The 19,856-nt window shown below is 32.5% G+C and overlaps 1 protein-coding gene across 1 annotated transcript; it reads right to left on the bottom strand.

Moving 5' to 3' along the window:
* Positions 1-200: 200 nt before the first annotated feature.
* LOC145318113 (uncharacterized) lies at positions 201-19,241 on the bottom strand. The gene is made up of 11 exons (XM_080159462.1): positions 19,202-19,241; positions 18,594-18,689; positions 18,328-18,432; positions 18,059-18,157; positions 2,363-2,461; positions 2,092-2,190; positions 1,824-1,922; positions 1,561-1,659; positions 1,301-1,399; positions 1,035-1,133; positions 201-313 (listed from the first exon to the last, which is right to left on the bottom strand). The coding sequence occupies exons 1-11, from the start codon at positions 19,239-19,241 to the stop codon at positions 201-203; spliced, it is 1,047 nt and encodes a 348-aa protein (XP_080015588.1).
* Between the last annotated feature and the right edge of the window lie 615 nt (positions 19,242-19,856).

Genomic DNA, 19,856 nt, shown 5'->3' with positions numbered 1-19,856 from the left:
GCCCTCTAGCTCTAATAGGAACTGAGATAATAAGGGGGGGCGTTGAACGCCCCCCCCCCCCAACCGATTAAGGTGCGGCAAGGGGCCCGACTGTAAAGGGTTAATTACAGATCAAAATGTTTTTTTATTTTATGAAATTTTAAGATTTAGATAGACAGACACATAATACTATATAAGAATAATCAAATTATATTTATAGATTAATTAAGCTTACCATGTTCCCTAAGTATTTCTGCTGCTTTAGCTTTTCTGGTTTTCTCTTCTTCAGACTCCCATGGAAATTCTTCAAGGGCATAATCTAGAGCTGTGTCACCTAGAAATTTGATAATTTATTAGAAATGTAAATGATATGACTGTAGATCAAATCTTGCAATACAAATGGGGCATTTAAGAATAAAAGTCAAGAAGATGAATAATGAATCTGAATAATCTAAAGTCTATTTATGGCTCTCCTTTACAGGGAGCTTCTTATAGGTTTTCACAAACTATATAAAGGAAATATCTTTCTCAGAGGTAAGCACAAGGGTTTGACAGGGGATAATCACCTAGAAATTTATTTTAGGGATTCCTAATATAAACATTACATAAAAAATTGTTCTACTAGATAGATAGATAGATAGATAGATAGATAGATAGATAGATAGATAGATAGATAGATAGATAGATAGATAGATAGATATATAGATAGATAGATAGATAGATAGATAGATAGATAGATAGATAGATAGATAGATAGATAGATAGATAAATAGATAGATAGATAGATAGATAGATAGATAGATATATAGATAGATAGATAGATAGATAGATAGATAGATAGATAGATAGATAGATAGATAGATAGATAGATAGATAGATAGATAGATAGATAGATAGATAGATAGATAGATAGATAGATAGATAGATAGATAGATAGATAGATAGATAGATAGATAGATAGATAGATAGATATATATATAGATAGATAGATAGATATATAGATAGATAGATAGATTTATGTGATGGAAATAGAGTAATAATATTATGTAACTAACCATCACTATCCTTGGTATTGATATCAGCTCCATGTTCTAATAAGAGCTGTACAACATCAATACGTCCATACTCTGCTGCCTTCATAAGACTGGTCAGTCCTAGATATAAATATATTAGATTTATTATATACTGTGTAGTTTAGAGTAGAGTTATAGATATACAGGGAAATATATATAGAATAATATGATTTTTGTAGTTTATGTATAGTAAGATGTATAGATAAATATGATGGAAAAATGGTATTAATCAATACTATGTATATAACCTTTATCATCCTTGGCGTTGACAGCAGCTCCTTGTTCCAATAAGAGCTTCACAACATCAGTCTTTTCATTACTTGCTGCATGCATAAGACTGGTCTCTCCTAGATATATAAATATATTAGATTTATTATATATTGTGTAGTTTATAGTTGAGTAGGGAGTTATATATAGAAGAGCATAATTTTGTAATTATCCATAGTAAGATAGATAGATAGATATATCTGATGTAAATATAGTATTATAATAATATTATGTAACTAACCCCATTTATTCTTGGCATTGACAGAAGCTCCATGTTGTAATAAGAGCTTCACAGCATCATGGTGTCCGATCCATGCTGCCCTCATAAGACTGGTCCATCCTAGATATAAATATATTAGATTTTTTTATATATTGTGTAGTTTATAGTAGAAATATAGATACATAGGGAAATTTATATAGAAAAGTATAATTTGTTGTTTATGTATAGTAAGATAAATAAATATTTGTGATGGAAATATAGAATCATAATTATATGAATGTAACCATTATCAGCCTTGGCGTTGATGTCAGCTCCATGTTCTAATAAGAGCCTCACAACATCGATATGTTTCTCCTCTGCTGCCGTGATAAGACTGGTACTTCCTAGATACAAATATATTATATTTATTATATTGTGTAGTTTAGAGTAGAATTATATATACATAGGGAGTTATATATAGAAGAGTAAAATTTTGTAATATATGTATATTAAGATAGATCGATAGATGTATGTGATGTAAATATATTATTATAATAATATTATGTAACTAACCATAATCAGCCTTGGCGTTGATGTCAGCTCCATGTTCTAATAAGAGCTGCACAACATCAGTATATCCATTCCTTGCTGCCCAGATAAGACTTGTATATCCTAGATATAAATATATTAGATTTAGTATATATTGTTTAGTTTAGAGTAGAGTTAGAGATACACGGGGAGCTATATATAGAAGAGTATAATTTTGTAGTATATGTATAGTGAGATAGATAGATAGATATATATGATGGAAATATAGTATTACAATAATATTAATGTAACTAACCATAACTATCCTTGGCGTTGATGTCAGCTCCATGTTCTAATAAGACCTCCACAACCTCAGTACGCCCATTCCTTGTTGCCCAGATAAGACTGGTACTTCCTAGATATAAATATATTAGATTTATTATATTGTGTAATTTAGAGTAGAGTTATAGATATACAAGAAAATGAAATATATATATATTAAATAATATGATTTTGTTTTTTATGTGTATAGTTTTATATTTATATATATATATATGTTGATATAGTCCACATAGAATGAACAAAAGTTTATTTGTAAAACATCATGTTTTATGCATTAAGCAATCTTCAGTTACAATTTAATACTGACAATAATATTAGAATTAATAGATTTTTTCAATTAAATTTAGAGGATTTTTTAAAATATTGAAATTACAAATAAACATAATTTTTAAAAAATCTATCTTGAAATGGCAGTATCAGGTATCATTAGCAGCCAGGTGTTCAATCAGAAGGAACTTGTCTCTGTGTCTGCACTTGCTGTTGATCTCAGACCTCTTGTTGAGCATGGTGACGTTATTGTTGAACATGATCTTCACCTTCTCTAGGTTGCAGAGTTTGCATGCACCGGAGCTAGGGTTGTAGGTTGGTGCTTGCTGCAGGATGGACCATCTAATATCAAAATTAGTTTGATTTCGTTTTAATGACCAAATGAATGATGATAGGCTGGTTTTGTGCTCTGCATTGGCATTGTTAAAGGATGACTTGTGACCAGTAAATCTTTCTTTAAAAGTGTTACCAGTCAGGCCAATGTATGTGGCAGGTTTGACTGCATTGATGACTTCTGCTTTGTAGACCAAGGAAGACTTCAAGCACTGGCCTCCAACGGGACACACAGCTTGGCCACCACGGCAGTTGCACAATCTTGCAGGTTGAGTGTTTGCAGCAGCTGTATCTTTAAGTAAGAATTTGTTATGTCCAGCTATGATGGCGTTGATGATAGGCATACAACAATAAGACACTTTAACTGTAGAACGGTTGAAGTACTGTTGAAGAGGTGTGTTCTTAAAATGTTTATCAATCAGTAGTAAGAATTTCCTTGCAACATTAGTTTTCACTGTTTGACAGAAAGGAGGGTTAAACCAAATAACCTTTCTTCTCCTGCACCTTGTAGTAGGATGACGTTGTTGGTTGGGTGAGTAGGTGAAGTCATCATTGTAGCCAGCTGAATTCAATGCATTTTTGAAAGGTATTTTCTCGGCTTCAACGATCTCTCTTGAACTTGAAAGTTTAGAACATTTTGGGAATTTCTTTCTTGATGTTAGCAGGATGGTTAGATTTTGAGTTTATGTAGCTGAGATCAGTATTTGGTTTCTTAAAAGGTCGAAAAGTGTTGGCTTTCAGGTCAAAAAAGGCATCCAAAAATTCGGTGCTTGTTATATTGCATTCTATTGTTACTTTCAGTCCTAAATCTTTAAAAAGTTGAAAAACTTGTTTTCTTACTTGTTCAACCTGTGGACCAGAACCATCAAGGACAGCAAGACCATCATCTCGGTACAGACCAATTTGAGGTTGTTCAATGATGTCACCCAGGCATATGCTGGGTAGAAATTTAATAGAAAATAATATGAAGGTGTTAATTACCATCAAAATATTAATATTTAGGGACGTGTGAAATTGACTGGAAATTTAAATATTTTGGCCGAATAAAAATATTAAAAAATCAGGTCAGGATTTTATTGCCCTTTATATCCCCTTTTTTTAATTTCTAACCCTTTATTACTAATCTCCAAACTTCTCATGAACTTTATGATTTTACAAGTTTATTAAAAATATTCAAATGATAATTAGGGCAATAAAAATCTGAGACAGACGTGAGTATCTATTTACCATTTAAAAACACCAAATCTCTCCAAGATATATACAAGTTTTATACAAGTTTGGGTATCATTATAATTATTTAAATTTGGGTACTTTATTTCTTAATATCTGCGGAAAACTGTCTGTAATAAAATGCAATAGATATGAAAATCATATCATCGCGATTGGGTACCACTATAATTATATAAGATGGGTACCATTATGATAATTTAAATTTGAATACTATATTTCTTAATATCCGCGGAAAACTGTCTGCAATAAAATGCAATATTAGCATATTACATAAAAGCAAAACTCCCTCCCCCCTTTTAGCACAATATTAGTTTTTAACATCTCAACAATCATAATATAATTCTATTTAGTTTTAATTTAACCTTTTTCCTGTTATAATTTTTTTGTTTCAAATTTAAAATCCACGGAAAAATGTCTATAATATGATGCGATAAATAACTAGTTAATTAAAGTCAACGAAAACCCCTCTTTCTACCTACATATTTTGGGGGTTAGCGAGATCAATTAGTACAGACATCAAATCTTTTAACCAAGATATATCATTATTTATCCTTGTTTTTTTTTCTTAAATTAATCTTACAATCTCTACATATATTCACAACCAGGGATCTCAAGAGATAAGACAATGGATGATAAATTGATGTTTGTACCCAATAATGATATTTAAATTATTACTTAGTTGAAAAGTTAAGACACTGATAATTAAAAAAGCCGTCTGTAATACAATGCGATATATATGAAATTCATTTACATAGAGTACATTTTACATTAAATTGATTATTCTTATCTAAATTTGGGTACTATCTATCTAAATATCCGCGGAAAACTGTCTGTAATACAATAGGGAGGGAGGAGAAATTGAGCTGTTAATTACATTAGTATCCAAAGTTACTTTTACTAAATTTTGAAACATTTGGCCACTGAAATCCACTTTATTAACACCACCCTCCATCCCCCATCCCCTTCCATAATATGAAAGGGGAGGGTGGGTTTATATCAACATGGATGACAACATCCATAAAAGCGAAATGGTAGTACAATTAAACATTAACATAAATGTATAAGTATAAACAAAAAGTATTACATAGTTGCTACTCTTTCTAAATCTAAACAATAATAGCATGCATGAATTAATGGAGCGCAGACGGACAAATTATAGAAAACGGATAGCTTTTTTAGTTAATTTAGGCATGTTAGAATTGTCCTATCGATTTCAAACTTCAATTCTTTGGACAACAAAGTATAATGTTTCAATCGAAGCAACTCTATAATTAAGTTCTAAAAATGTAAGTATGTCCAAAACATTATCCTGTATCAAGCAGTTTTTCAACAAATTTACACTTTTGCTTCAACTTTTATATTGTGATTATTCAGTTCTGACACAGTACAAGTGTTAATGTTCATTTGTCCTACAGTTTCAGTGCTTCGCTGTTATGGATGTTGTCATCCTTGTTATTTAAGTATTAGTATTGGGTTATTTATGGCCCTCCCTCAAAACTTTTATTAATAAATGGAATAATGAATAACCCTCCCCTCTTTTCTTATAACTCTTCTATATATGTGCGTGCTTAATTTTTAACCTCATTTGCTCTACTTCGGTTAAAATGTTTTTTTTTGAGAGGGTGGGGGGGGGGGAGGCGGATGATGTGTATCATCATTGGGCCGGTAAACTAAATTTCTGACAAAAAATATGTATATCATGAATGAAAGTAAAAGTCGATCTTCATGGCTAGTAGGAGGAGTAAAAATGATATATACAAAGAAGCTTAACTTTCATTGGGAGGGGTGCCGGCGTTGGTTCTAGGGATTAAAATATTATGAAAAATAATCCGAAACCCTTCCCCCCCCCCCCCAGTAAGCCTATTACGTTTTTAGATAGTTTTAGGCTACCCACCACTGCATATAGGGGCGCAGCAGCTAATGATATTACAATCACAAGCAAAAATATATCAGGAAATTAAATGTTCTATGTTCAATTGTATTAAGCTATACGTTCTATAAGGATGACAACATTCATAAAAGTGAAGCCCTAAAAAAATAGATGAGGAGAGAGGTTGTTAGTGTTCAAAAGAGTATTTTGTTTGACAATCCTATCCTTTAAATAAAGTAACAGGAAGTTTTTCTGTTTGTCTGTCTATTTGTATATTTTAAAGTATAATACAGAGCAGCAGTGGAATTAACCCAATCCGCCCCCCCCCCCCTCACTAATTATCATGTTTGATTATAACAACAACTAATATATATCTAATTATGTGAATGGGGGGGGGGGGTAATGGGGGTTAAATTATTTGTGTGTCTGTCTATTTTAAATATATTAATTTTCAGTTCTAAGTAGAAAGACAAATAGAATGATTTGATGAACAAACAAGGATGACAACATCCATAAAGCTCTGAAATGGAAGGACAAACAAACATTAACACTAGTAGAGTGCAGGGAGTAAGGGAGGGGACAATGGATCGAAAATTCAATTTTTAGGAGTTTCAGACTTTGGGTACTGGCTTAAAGGGAATATACAAGAATTTAGCCGTTTCTGGCCAACCTTGGGTACTAAATATGAATGACGTCATGGGAAATCATGCAAAATCTCGCGGCATACGCGCGATAACAAAAACATAAACAATAAAAATAAACAGACAAAAAATTTCGATTTTAAAAATTTATTTTCATTGTAATTTGTGGCCGTGTACACTGTACAGTGTATATACTAAAATTGGAACGATAATATCTATTATAAAATAAATATAAATATATTTAGAAAGGAATGATCAATTTATCATTTATATCAAATTGTATTTTGATTTTCAACAAAACTTCTAGTTTGATTTTTTTTTAAATCATAATAAGTAATCAAAAAAAGACATAAAGTATGTAACATCTAAATTATTTGTTTCAAATTATAATTAGGGAAATTATTTATCTTTTGTAAATTGATTCATTTAAATACATTTGTTTTATCTAATTCGTGTTTATATAAGTTATTATGAGTGAAGTTTTTCTATTATTAGGTCTTACCAATCCGTGCGTCCGTAACGGTTAGCTATTATTGAATAAGCTTATATGTACAAAATTGTAAGTAAATTTGTTGCAAAACTGATTAAATACATTATACTGTTTAAGGATATACTGACATTTTTAGGACTTGATTATAGAGATGCTTCGCTTATCACATTGTACCTTGTTGAAATAGAAATCAGTATTCAAAGAATCAGATGAATAGGATAATTTTAACATTTAAAAATTTGTTGTCAAAAAAAGTAAAAATTTGCTTATTTTAAAGGGACGTACGGACTTTCTGGTAGCAATTATAGAGTTGCTACGATTTCTAAGTCGTACCTAACTGTTATATGAATCAGCATACAAAGTTTGAAATCGATAGGAAAATTCTAACCTGTTTAAATTAACGAAAAGAGCTATAACGGACGGACCTATCCTAATTATAGAAAAGCTTCGCTTAAAAAAAAAATAATTTAACCCCATTTGACCAACCCTACCCCAATCACACCTAACACATGTATTTTGTAGTTTTACAATAGATAATTAAAAATGTTACCCCCCCCCCCCCCCCCACAGTGGGTTTTTTGGCTGTTTTGGGGATTTTTTAACTTTATGAGTCACAAATACCAACAAAAGCTTATTTTATCTAAAAATAAAGTTAAAACCTTTCATATACAGGTTATAGCTTATGTAATATAACATATTATAAACATATTATTGTGATTTTATATAAGAAAAATGTCCCTAGAACTAATCTACTCATATAGTTAAAAGTTCGAAATTTCTGAAATTATTCATATTAAAAAAAAATTATTTTAACATCGACTGAGACCTCAATTAAAACTTTTGGAGAGTTTTTAAGGTGTATATGATTAATATACATAATATATTATTCTAAGTTATCAATAAATAGTATACAGGGCTCGGCAGCTGCGCAACAGCTGTGACTAAGCCGTATATTTAAACCCGTTATGATGCTTTAAAAGATTTTTGATAAGAGGGATTGTTATACTTGGGTCAGGTTCAAACTTTCAGTTGATATTTAAAATTGTAAATGGTTTCCCGAGGTATACAGGCTGCCGAGCCCTGCAAACATACACCATACAAAATAGGAAAAAAATGTGATGTTCTTCAAGATTTTATATGCATTCTCAATTCGATACTGATTTTAAGTAATGATGTTTATAGTAAAAATATTCTTCTATTCTTCTGGAGTCCAGGGGCTTTTTTTTAAAGGGACAGCGAAGCGCTAGAAAAATAGCCTAAACCCATCCCAAGTCTTAATTTTGAGAATAAATTAGCATAAAACCAACACAGGATTAATTTAGAGAATCCAATCGGTTCAGTATTCACTGAGATCTTAATCTTTGGACAAAAAAAATCTTACTACTTTATATTATAGGATATCTAAGAGTTTTTTTTAATGTATCGTGGTATTACTTACACAAAAGTTTTTTTTTAACCTCCTTGTTGATCGTTTTCTTTTAACTATCTCCTATTACTTATCAAATATGACTTTTTAAACATTAAAAAAAAATATAATATATGATATCAGTCCGTAACGCTATGGGGAAAATGTAATTTTCACAGCTAAAATATATGTGCATCTAATCTATACATTATCTTGTCCGTTTATCTGTCATGCTTCAAAAGAGTTTTTGCATATTATCTCTCTCTTTTTATGTTAAACAACTGCTCTATAACTCAAGTTGCCTTTTTGTTTATGCCAAGTTTTTTGGTGCTTTATTACTTATGGATGTTGTCATCCTTATTATATTGTAAAATCTTTTTTAAAAGTGAAGCTTCTCTATAATTAGGGTCCGTCCGTACGTCTGTCAATCTGTTTGGAACGGATAACTTTTTTTCGTTAATATAGGCATGTTAGAATTGTCTTATCAAACTTATCATACTTTGCATGGTGATTCCTGTAGTAGTTATGTACGATTTAGAATGTGTAGCAACTCTATAATCATAACCAGAATGTCCACTTTTAACATGGCAATTTTTAACTGTTTTTAACAACAAGTTTTGTAATTATCCTGTAATTATTAAGTTTTTCAACAAATTTACTTACATTTCTGTTCAACTTTTATACATTTATGCTCTGATTATTTATGACAATCTATAAGTGGTAATGTTCGTTTTTCCCACCGTCTCAGAGCTTCGCTTTAATTGATGTTGTCATCCTTATTATTTTCAAATTTTAATAGTTGGATGGAAAATTTTAGTAATACAGTAAATGAAAGTGGATTCAGGGACTAATATAAATTTAGAAACCAAGACCATTGAAAGGAAAGAACAATATAAATTAAGTATTTCAAACAAAGTTAAAGGACAGACAGAAAAAAATAGTGGCTTAGAAATCAAATGTTTCAGAAATACAGAAAGGAAGACATACGCACATTTATAAAAATTGAGCAGCTTTGTTACTAAAACTATTTCATAATAATCATTGTATATATGTTTTCAGTATATCCTATAATATAAGGTACTAAGCTTTTTTGTGTGTAGCGAAGGATCTCACTCACCACTGAACCGATATGGTTCTTCTTTAGAGGGAAGCTTCTTATAGGATGGTTTTAGGCTATTTTATTTTTATAAATAAGCCTGAGTATTGTTTTAAGCTATTTTTCTGCCCTTCTATATCCCTTCAAATACCCTAGATGCTAGGGGCGCAGACGTTAGTTTTATATAGAGTAGATTATCATCAATGAGGTAAATCTTTACCACCTCCCCCAAAAAAAAGCTGTCTATCTAAAATTACAGCGAAGCTTTTCTATAATTAGGGTCAGTCCGTACGTCCCTGCGTCCGTAACGTTAGCTTTTTCGTTAACTTAGGCATGTTAGAATTGTTCTATTGATTCCTGTATTAGTGCTGTAAAGCGTATCAACCCTATAATCATTACCAGAATGTCCATACGTTTATGTTGATTTTTAAATTATATTATAAGTACAATATTATAAGCGAAGCATCTCTATAATCAATTCCTAACAATGTCCGTATACCCTTAAACAGTATTTTATATTTAAGAACTTTTGCAAAAAAATTAGGCAAAATTTTGACAAGACTTATTTATATATATTTTACATATTCACGCTCTACATGACTTAATGTTTGTCTGTCACCCCGTTTCAGAGCTTTGCTTTTATGAATGTTGTCATCCTTGTTCAAATATAAATCAACTGGTTGTCAGACCATTACCGATAGACTGAAGGACTTAGTAAATTATAATCTGGATGCTTCTTAGTATGGTAATAAAGTCTTTTAAATAGCAGCCGAGAAATTCACGTTTTCCCTAATAATGTTTCTAACGGACAGATGTACCGACAGACGGACGTATCATTTACAGAATAGCTTCACTATTAAAAACGGAAAGGTAACCTTTCAAGATTAAATATGTGTGTTATTAAATTATATCAATTTTTAGTAGTTTGACTTCATAATGGTATTTAATTTATATTAATACAACTTCACAGTATCTATTTTCTAAGCTGGATTTCTCATTTGGGGCTACGAGGTGCCAAGAGTTATGAACTAATCCTGAATTATGAATACTTGAATTTAATCAGGGCCTAAATAACTTTTGGCACCTCGTAGCCCCAAGTGAGAAAAACCTTTAAACGTAAAAAATACATGTTATTTTAAGATGCAATATTAGGTGTTCTTGGATTTTAAATTACAGATTTATGACAACTTTTCTTATTTTTCTTTGCATTTTAAAGTAGAAACATCTGTATATATCAATGAAATATTGTTACATATCATTTAATCAGATTTTTACACCAATTTATTCTAGGAAAAAGTAGGAAAAGCAATGTATGATGATTTTAATGAAAAAATTCACTTTTTAAAAATATTCCTTTGACCACGTTCAGCAAAACGGCTGTATTTTGCCTAATTTTGTAGTATATAAAAAAATCTGTTGCATGGCAACTTTTGAATGGTAATACTAGCCCCTGGGACATTTAACTCAAAATTGAGGAAATTTAAAAAATGACCAAAAATCCCACTGTGCCCCCCCCTCCCTGCTTTTGAGAAAATTTCAAGGATGACAACATCCATAAAAGCGAAGCTCTAAAATGGTAGGACGAATATTAACATTTGTAGAGTGCCAGAACAAATTAAGCATAATATAAATGTATTATTTTTACAAAATTATATGTATTTTTTTTCTTAAATACAGAATACTGTTTAAACGAAGGACATACCAACCATAGCCACAGAAAAGCTCTGCTTTATAAAAAGTAAGGTTTGACCCCTTGCTCAGATGAAAACCTCAACTTCCTGTTTTATTAGTAAAGATATATGGGAGGGATATATTTATATCTATTGGAAATAGCAAAATTTATCTAAAGAATTTATAGGTTTGAATATTTTCTATATATTAGGTTTGTCTGCCATAGTGCCCATAACAAATTGATTTTTAGGGTGATAGACAAGTCCTATTTGTTTCAAACCTTTTTCAATGACTCTTATAACATTTCAGCTTTTTAATTTGAATTTAATTTGCAATTTCCATTACTTCTTATGCTTATTTAATGGATGTACTATAACTTTGATCTTACACCAGATTTTTATGAACTTTAGTAAAATGAATTATGCAGCTGTATAAAATAACAATTTCTCCTTTCCACTTCTCTTGCCCCATCCCCTCCCCTACTGGAGGATAAAAATCCAGAATCTAAAGGGATAAGACAATGGCTGATAAATTGATTTACATCCCCAATCATGATACACAAAATTACCCCTTCTGTAGATTACAATTGGTGGTACAAATTTTTGGACACTCAATTAAATGAACCATATTTTTTAACCATATTTTTTAACCATATTTTATATCTTTTTATTTTTTTTATTTTATTTTCCTTTTATCTAGCAGCTAACGAATCACGCAACCTCTATCTAACAAATAAAACAACAAATCTTAATTGAATTTTTAGCCAAAAATTTATTATTTATTTAAATTTTGATATCGAAAATTTTTTAAAATGACTTTTATCGCAGACTGGTTCTAAGCTCTTGTACATAAGCACATAGCTCCTGCACATTTATTCGTCGTACTCCTCGCTGGAGTCGCCGTAGGCGCCATAGACGGGCTCTTGGTCAAGCAGGTTCTCCAGGATGTCCTGCTGAGCTGTGACCAGGCGGTCCATTGAGGCGATGGCGTCCATGTTGGCGTGGAAGGACCGAGCGTATGTGGGCAATGCTTGAATTAATCTTACAACCAGCCCATAGTTCCTGTACATACATTGTAGGATCTCTTCGTCGATAACACCGTAACGGGACCTCCGCCAGAGTAACTGGTCTCCCTCGTATACGATGCCCATAAGCCTGCGCTTCACCGTGAACCACAGATCGAAGCAGCGCCGATCTACCCCCGGGAATGGGAGTAGATCAGGCGCTGCCGCGAGGTTCAACAGCTGCTGGACATCAGGTACAGGATCATCGGCTTCTTCGCTGGTATCGAGCATATCGACAAGCTCCTGTACCTGAGCCTGGAGGGGTGCATTTTCCTCGCCTCCAGCTCCTGCCGGAATTTCCGGCGCTTGCCCTGGTATCGCTTGTTCATCTCCCTGGCCTTGTCCTCCTTCTTCTTCTTGATTTGACATCTTGAAAACAATTAAATCTTGACCTATTCTCCCCCTTATTTATACCCCCTTTGTGTTTTAATACCATATATTGTGCAATCTTTAATTAATATTAATAACAATAAGTAAATCACTTTCCCCACTTCTGCCCACTTCCGTTTCCCGCTTATTTTCCCCCAATGCTTGACAAACAATTGTCTCCCTCCCGCTCTTTTACCAAGCTACACTAGGAAACCATCTTTACCCCACCCCTCCTCCCCCCCCCCTCTGCCTATACCAAGCGTAATGCACCGCGCAGTCGGACAAGAAGCCACGGTCGTGAATAAACCACTTACCCCGTCCCCTTTTTTAATGCATCATACGTTACTCCCCTCCCCCCCTCCCCTCTTCTCTTTCAATCCTTTAACTGTTTCCCCCTAATTCAACCATGTCTCTACTTCTCTCATTCATTATTTTATATTTGTTATTTTGTTTTTGTTATTTTTTCCCGCATATTCTTTTTCTGTTTATTTCGACGCCAAGATTATATAGATAATTTTAACCCATAGCAACATATTAACAGACATCCAACTACTTTACGCATTTTTTAAAAAAACAGTTATTAAAGTTTATAACAAGATATGCAAGATTTATTCATTGAGTAAAAGATAGATTAGTTTATGATTTTAAATTAGTGCATTGAAATATTAATATTGATATTCCATACAAAATTAATTATCCATCATTTTGTTCACTCTAAGCCATAGCTGCCTCAAAATTAACAAAATCCTTTTAATAATAGAGTTCTTAATATTTAATTCTCTCACTTATGTATTTTGTGGATATCTTGTGTAGGAAGTCACATAGAACTTGACCAGTACGGGTCCTTGGATCAGTACAGGACACTTTCTGGAGCTATAGCTGGAGGCATGCTCCTTCCTGAGCAGTAATCTGCTGAGCAATCGCGTCCAATTTATTTTCATGATATTCCATGTCTTTGTTTGGATTATATAGAGTAAGTACTAACTCGGTCTCGAGGCAGCCTTGCTGGTAGAGAAGCCTGGCTACCTCTCGACGTACTTCCTCACTGACATTGTCACCGTTGACTATATTAAGAAGTTGCTGATGTGTCACAGTTAAACGATCACGTAGCGGCTGCCACATTTGTTGGTATTCCTCCTCTCTGAACATTTTTGTTTCCTCTTGACTAAACAACAGTAAGGTTAAAACTTCACTAAAGCAAAGCTACAACAAAAAACCATGTGCGCGCCAACGCGCCGCAGTTTTATTCTTTCTAATTCTACCTAATTTTACCTTGGCCTACTTTCACTTTTACTTTCAATTTTTCACCCTTTTTACCTTCTATATAAAAAGAGAGATCAATATAACATTTTTAGGGCACTACCCCCCTCTCCCCACACTCTCACCCCCTCCATCCCCCCCTCCCAATGTCTGTACTTCCTTCACAGCTATGCTGTGACCAGTTCTCAAAACACCAAAATCAGATTCCGGAGGAATCGCATATGACCTATATTTTATATACAAGAGGATTTTGTATCCCTTCCCAAGAAATAAAACTCAGATTCCGTAGGAATCGAAACCATTACTTTACTCCTTGTTCACCTAGGTACGTTTTCATCTAGGAACGTTTTATCTAGGTATATTTTGCTTCATTTTCACCGTTTACTACCTTTACTACCTTATCTTTTCTTTTTTATTGATTATAGGGATGGACCGTCGTTATCGAGATATTTATCGTTACCCTGTAATTACTAGTGTGAAAATGTCCTTAGACACGGACATAATTTCACTCTATAATAAAACAATTTGTTACAAAGGAACCGGTCAGGACAGGGTTGCCAAAGGATCACAACGGGAATAGCGACTTCTCACGAAGGTTTTGGTTCTTTAATTGTTCCGAATTTATGCTTGGAGGAGTTGCAACTGATAGTAGGAGGATGTCTGAATTACACAGCAAGATACTGTATTATTATTATTGTTAAGATTTGTATTTACACATATAACATTGTATCGGCTTGGCAAGCGTCAAAGTACACCAGTGGCTCCACAACCCTTAAAGGGTTATGCCAACTATCTGGTACAATGTTGCATGGAATTTTTCTTGTAAAATGATATTTCTTATCCTATATGAATTTGGCTTGGCAACTAGGTGGAGACGAAGTTCGGCCAATTCCATGCTAGGTACCTAATAATAGTTATTATGTAAATTGTTCTTTTTTCCAAACTTGTACCCAAACTAACAAACCAGAAGAAACAAATCAATCAAAGCATAGTAACTTTAAAAAAATGCCATATATCTAATAAAATCATGTTGTACCTTTGAGGAAAATAAATCTTATCTTATCTTATCTAATCAACTAATCAAAATGGAATAAAAGTCCCCAAGGTTGTTAAGCAAACAAATAGGAAAACATTATTTTAAGACTTTGGGAACTAGTTTAATAATAAATAGATAAAACTATTGGTAAAATAGTGACTAGGGGCGAGTTAACTAATACTCTTACTAATTCATATGTGTAGCACAGGAAAGGGAGTGGTTAGATTCATAGATAGAGGGTACAATGAGCTATTTATTACTCTAGCCCCTAAAGTTTTATAATAACATTTTCTTAATCATTGGCCTTAGAACCTTGGGGACATTAGTGAATTTTGAATGGTTGGTTTATTAAGTTGTGTGTCCAAACGTTTCAAGCACTAATTGTGTTCTACAGAAGGGGTAATTTTGTGTGTCATCATTGAGGGTGTACATAAATTTATCGCCCATTGTCTTATCTCTTTAGATACCTGAATTAGTTTTCAGTTAAAGTAAAGGAAATAATAAAATCAAAGTGGTCAGTAAATCGGGGAGGGGGGGGTGGAGTTGTATAAAGTGGGCGGAGAACAGCTATAGCAATTTAGACATGTAGCAATTTTTTTCTTTATTTTGTATCCTAACCATGGGTCCTAAAGGATCAGACAATGGTTAAAAAAATGATGAACACTCTCCAATCAAGATAAACAAAATTAACCTTCATCAATTAAAAAAAATAAAAGAACGTGATTTAAAGCACTGGGTACTGTTATAATTTACAGTCCAATGTCCCCTTCCTCCCTGATTTCTCTCTATCCTACAAGGTAAATACATGGTCCGATATGGATAAACTTTAACTACTATCATGTACTTGGTGACCATTCCCTTCCACATTTCATTTACATTTTTACGTGCATATTATGGCAGGAGGAAAATAGTCTTTAATTTAGGTTGCTTTAATGGACATCATTGACATTTTTTACCTAGTAGAAGGGGATTGGACAGGTTAAAGGGGCTAGATAGGGGCATCGTTATATTAGACAGCTACAAGTTTTACTTCATTAGAGTACAGGATAATCTTGCGTAAGATCTAAGTAATAATAAATCCAATTAGTATAAACTACAAATTTTTTATAATTGAAAAAACAGCATGTCTTGAATCAATTTGCTATTGTGTCTTTTTGCGAATATAAAACAGCAAGTGAACGTGATTATATACAGAGGTGAATGCACACTCATTTATACTATAACATTTCAAATCAAGTCTAAAATCAAAGAACCCCAACACTAATAAAATAGGCGAAAACCAGTGTTATTATTTTATAAAGGCAGAACTCAATCAGTCTAATGGGTACTCAGAGATTTAGCTTTATAAAGACCCTAAAAATGACTAAACTAAAATTCATAAAATATTTTAATATGTATGGATGTTGTTGTCAGTAATATGTTAGTATGTTTGGACTCAATTGTAAATAAACTTCGCTTCGCTTTTATGGATGTTGGAATTCTTGTTTTAAAACTTTTATTCAAGAGATAAGACAATGCACGATAAATTGATGTATAAATAATTATTGCATCGTATTAAAGATTTCTTTGATAAGACAATGGAAGATAAGTTGATGTATATACCCAATGATCTATTATTACATACATCTAACAGTGAGATTTTTAGATTAAAAAAGGTAAAAATGACAAAAGTAATTCAACTATGTATTGGCATATTGATGTTCAGATTTCGTGATTATTATTCAAAATATTTATTAATTTGGTGTTTTACCTAGAGGTCATAAAAAATCTGTGAGGTTGTAAAATTTCCCCCTTCCCCGCACGTAACGAAAAATGGCCAACCCAAGAAATTCATAAATTTGTTTATTATTTTATTACCTTTACTGACCACAAAAATGAATATTTTTATTCCAATATTAATATTAAAAATATAAACCCTTCCTCTCTGAACAAAATTATAAATTTAGGTGTTAATTAATACTTCCTTTGTGAACGAAAAATCTAATATTTAAACCCATTAAATATATTGATATTTGAGTCCAAATAAGGACTGACCACAAAATTTTTCAATTTCATTAAATCTATTGCTACCTAGGCTATCCCTGATGTCACCCAGCTTGCTAAGGATGTAGAGACCAACCAGTTCACAACATTCAGCACCATCAAAACTTCCCATGGTTATGTCAAAGTTTGATTGTGATTTTTTGATCCAAGGATCTTCATTCAGGTACAAAAATGATTTCCTAGTGTTTTGTAAAGCTTTGAGTTCCACAGATGTAAAATTATGGTACTGCTTTGACCAGTTGATAACAATATCAAAAAGTTCCTTGCTGATTGAAGGGTAAAAAGAGACAACATCAAATTTGAAAAATGTTAGCTTTGTCTTATTTCGTAGGCCACTGAACCATTCAATAACCTGATCAGAATTTTGCCAAAGGTTGAGATTTGTTGCTGATTTAACTTTGCTGACTGCAGTTTCAAGGATGGTTTTACTGACTTTACCAACATTTGACTTAGCAGGAAAATTCGGTTTGTGATCTTTAACAGTTACAAAGGCTTCTTGTTTTATGTATTCATCAACCCTATCAGCTATACCCAACATAGATGTAAGTTCAGCAGCTTCTTTATTTACATTGTCAACATCAGATTCGTCAGCTTTCTTGTATTCACTTGTCACCTTGTTATGCAGAATTGTTTTATATTCATTAATAGGTACTGTGTACAAGTTTCCAGTTTTATCAGATTCAATGATGATGTCTTTAGAATTATTTAATTGTTTTGATTGTTCTTTGTAAAGATGTTTGGAATTTATTGTTGACTTGCCTGAATTCAATTGATGTAATAAGCTTGTAAACATCTTCCTCAAAGGCTTTCAACTATATATGTTGATAGATAGAAAGGTAGCTAGGTAGATTATATATGATGGAAATATAGTATTATAATAATATTATGTAACTAACCCCATTTATCCTTGGCATTGATGTCAGCTCCATGTTGTATTAAGAGCTTCACAACATTAGAGTGTCCATACTGTGCTGCCTTCATAAGACTTGTAGCTCCTAGATATAAATATTAGATTTAGTATGTATTGTGTAATTTAGAGTAGAATTATATATATATAGGGAGTTATATATAGAATAGTATAATTTTGTAATATATGTATAGTAAGATAGATAGATAGATATATATGATGGAAATATAGTATCATAATAATATTAATGTAACTAACCATAATAGCCATCAGCCTTGGCGTTGATATCAGCTCCATGTTCTAATAAGAGCTGCACAACATCAGAGTGTCCATACCTTGCTGCCTTCATGAGACTGGTATATCCTAGATATGAATATATTAGATATTGTGTAGTTTAGATTAGAGTTATATATACACAGGGAAATATATATAGAATAATATAATTTTGTAATATATGTATAGTAAGTTACATAGATATATGTGATGTAAATATAGTATTTTAATAATATTATGTAACTAACAACTATTAGCCTTGGCATTGATATCAGCTCCATGTTCTACTAAGAGATTAACAACTTCAGCATTTACATTCCTTGCTGCCCAGATAAGACTTGTATATCCTAGATATGTATATATTAGTAGAAATATAGATACACAGGGAGTTATATATACAGGGTGCGGCAAATAAAACCGGACATTTTCTGATTAGTAAACAAATGTACATAAAATCATCAATTTTAAAGATTTTATTGTATTTTAAAAACTGGAGAGCAGACTAGGTATATGACTATTAGATTATTTGATAAAATCGCCGCCAGCCTCAATCACCGCCTCTACCCGCCCCCTGAACCACCCTCAGGCCCCAGTCACAATGACCCTGTCCAAGCTGGCGAAGATCTCCTTGATATTGGCAATGAGGAAGGTCTTGGTGGCATGGGTACGTCTATTGGTTCATGCTTTAATGTAGCTCCAGGTCCAATAGTCCATTAAATTAACATTGAGGCTGCTGAAAGGCTACATCTCTTTAGGACTGTGAGTAACCGTAGGTTCCAAATTTACTCATCTTTCATGCTACCCTTCGAAACAGCGGCTCTAATTTGGGCCACAGTTGAGCTAGAACAACATACTATACCTTTTTGGAAATGCCATGGAGATTTGTTGGTGCAATTCATAGTCTAAAATATTTTCAAGGTTGAAAACCAAGAATTTTTTAAGATCTTTGAAGTTTTTGACCTCTTAAAATCTGCCTGTTTCACTTTGCCTAAATACCAAGGCCAAGCCAACTGGAATTGCAAGGTCTAGTCTTTATTATCGTCTTACTTATGTATCTAGCAGTATCTCCAGCAAGTTTCATAAGTCTATCCCACCTACAATGATGATGTCAGATTTAGTGGGCCCATGGCAAGAATTCAGGGTAAACTATCAGCGCAATTTGAATCTGCCTTGTTGAACATAGGCGCGGCTAGCTTAGGTTACACATCCTTTATTGTCCAAAGATTTTTATGGGCAAAAAAGTCATTACCAAAGCTTTTTATAGAAGGGCCAAACGTCCTGATCAGTCAAGTAGTTTTGGCTTTGGGCGCTATGACCGTTTTTAAAAAGTCCAGTTTTATTTGCTGCTTCCTGTAGAACAGTATAATTTTCTAATATATGTATTGTAAGTTAGATATATAGATATATGTGATGGAAATATAGTATTATAACAATATATAAATATATTAGATTTATTATACATTGTGTAGTTACGATTAAATTTATTCTTGGGAAGTTTAGAGTAGAGTTATAGA

This window comes from Acartia tonsa, chromosome 4 (assembly GCF_053477335.1).
Source record: "Acartia tonsa isolate MP-2025a chromosome 4, ASM5347733v1, whole genome shotgun sequence".
Taxonomy (NCBI): Eukaryota; Metazoa; Arthropoda; class Copepoda; order Calanoida; family Acartiidae; genus Acartia; species Acartia tonsa.
Note: the sequence above shows the minus strand (reverse complement) of the source record. Positions and strands in the feature narration are given on the sequence as shown.

Bases quoted from the DNA above. Each gene is read 5' to 3' on its own strand.
- LOC145318113 (XM_080159462.1), bottom strand. From the start codon at position 19,241: ATGAATTGCACCAACAAATCTCCATGGCATTTCCAAAAAG. The intron at 18,690-19,201 runs GTATAGTATGTT...ATACATATCTAG, and splicing joins TCCATGGCATTTCCAAAAAG to GATATACAAGTCTTATCTGG. The intron at 314-1,034 runs GTTAGTTACATA...TCAAATTTCTAG, and splicing joins CAATACCAAGGATAGTGATG to GTGACACAGCTCTAGATTAT.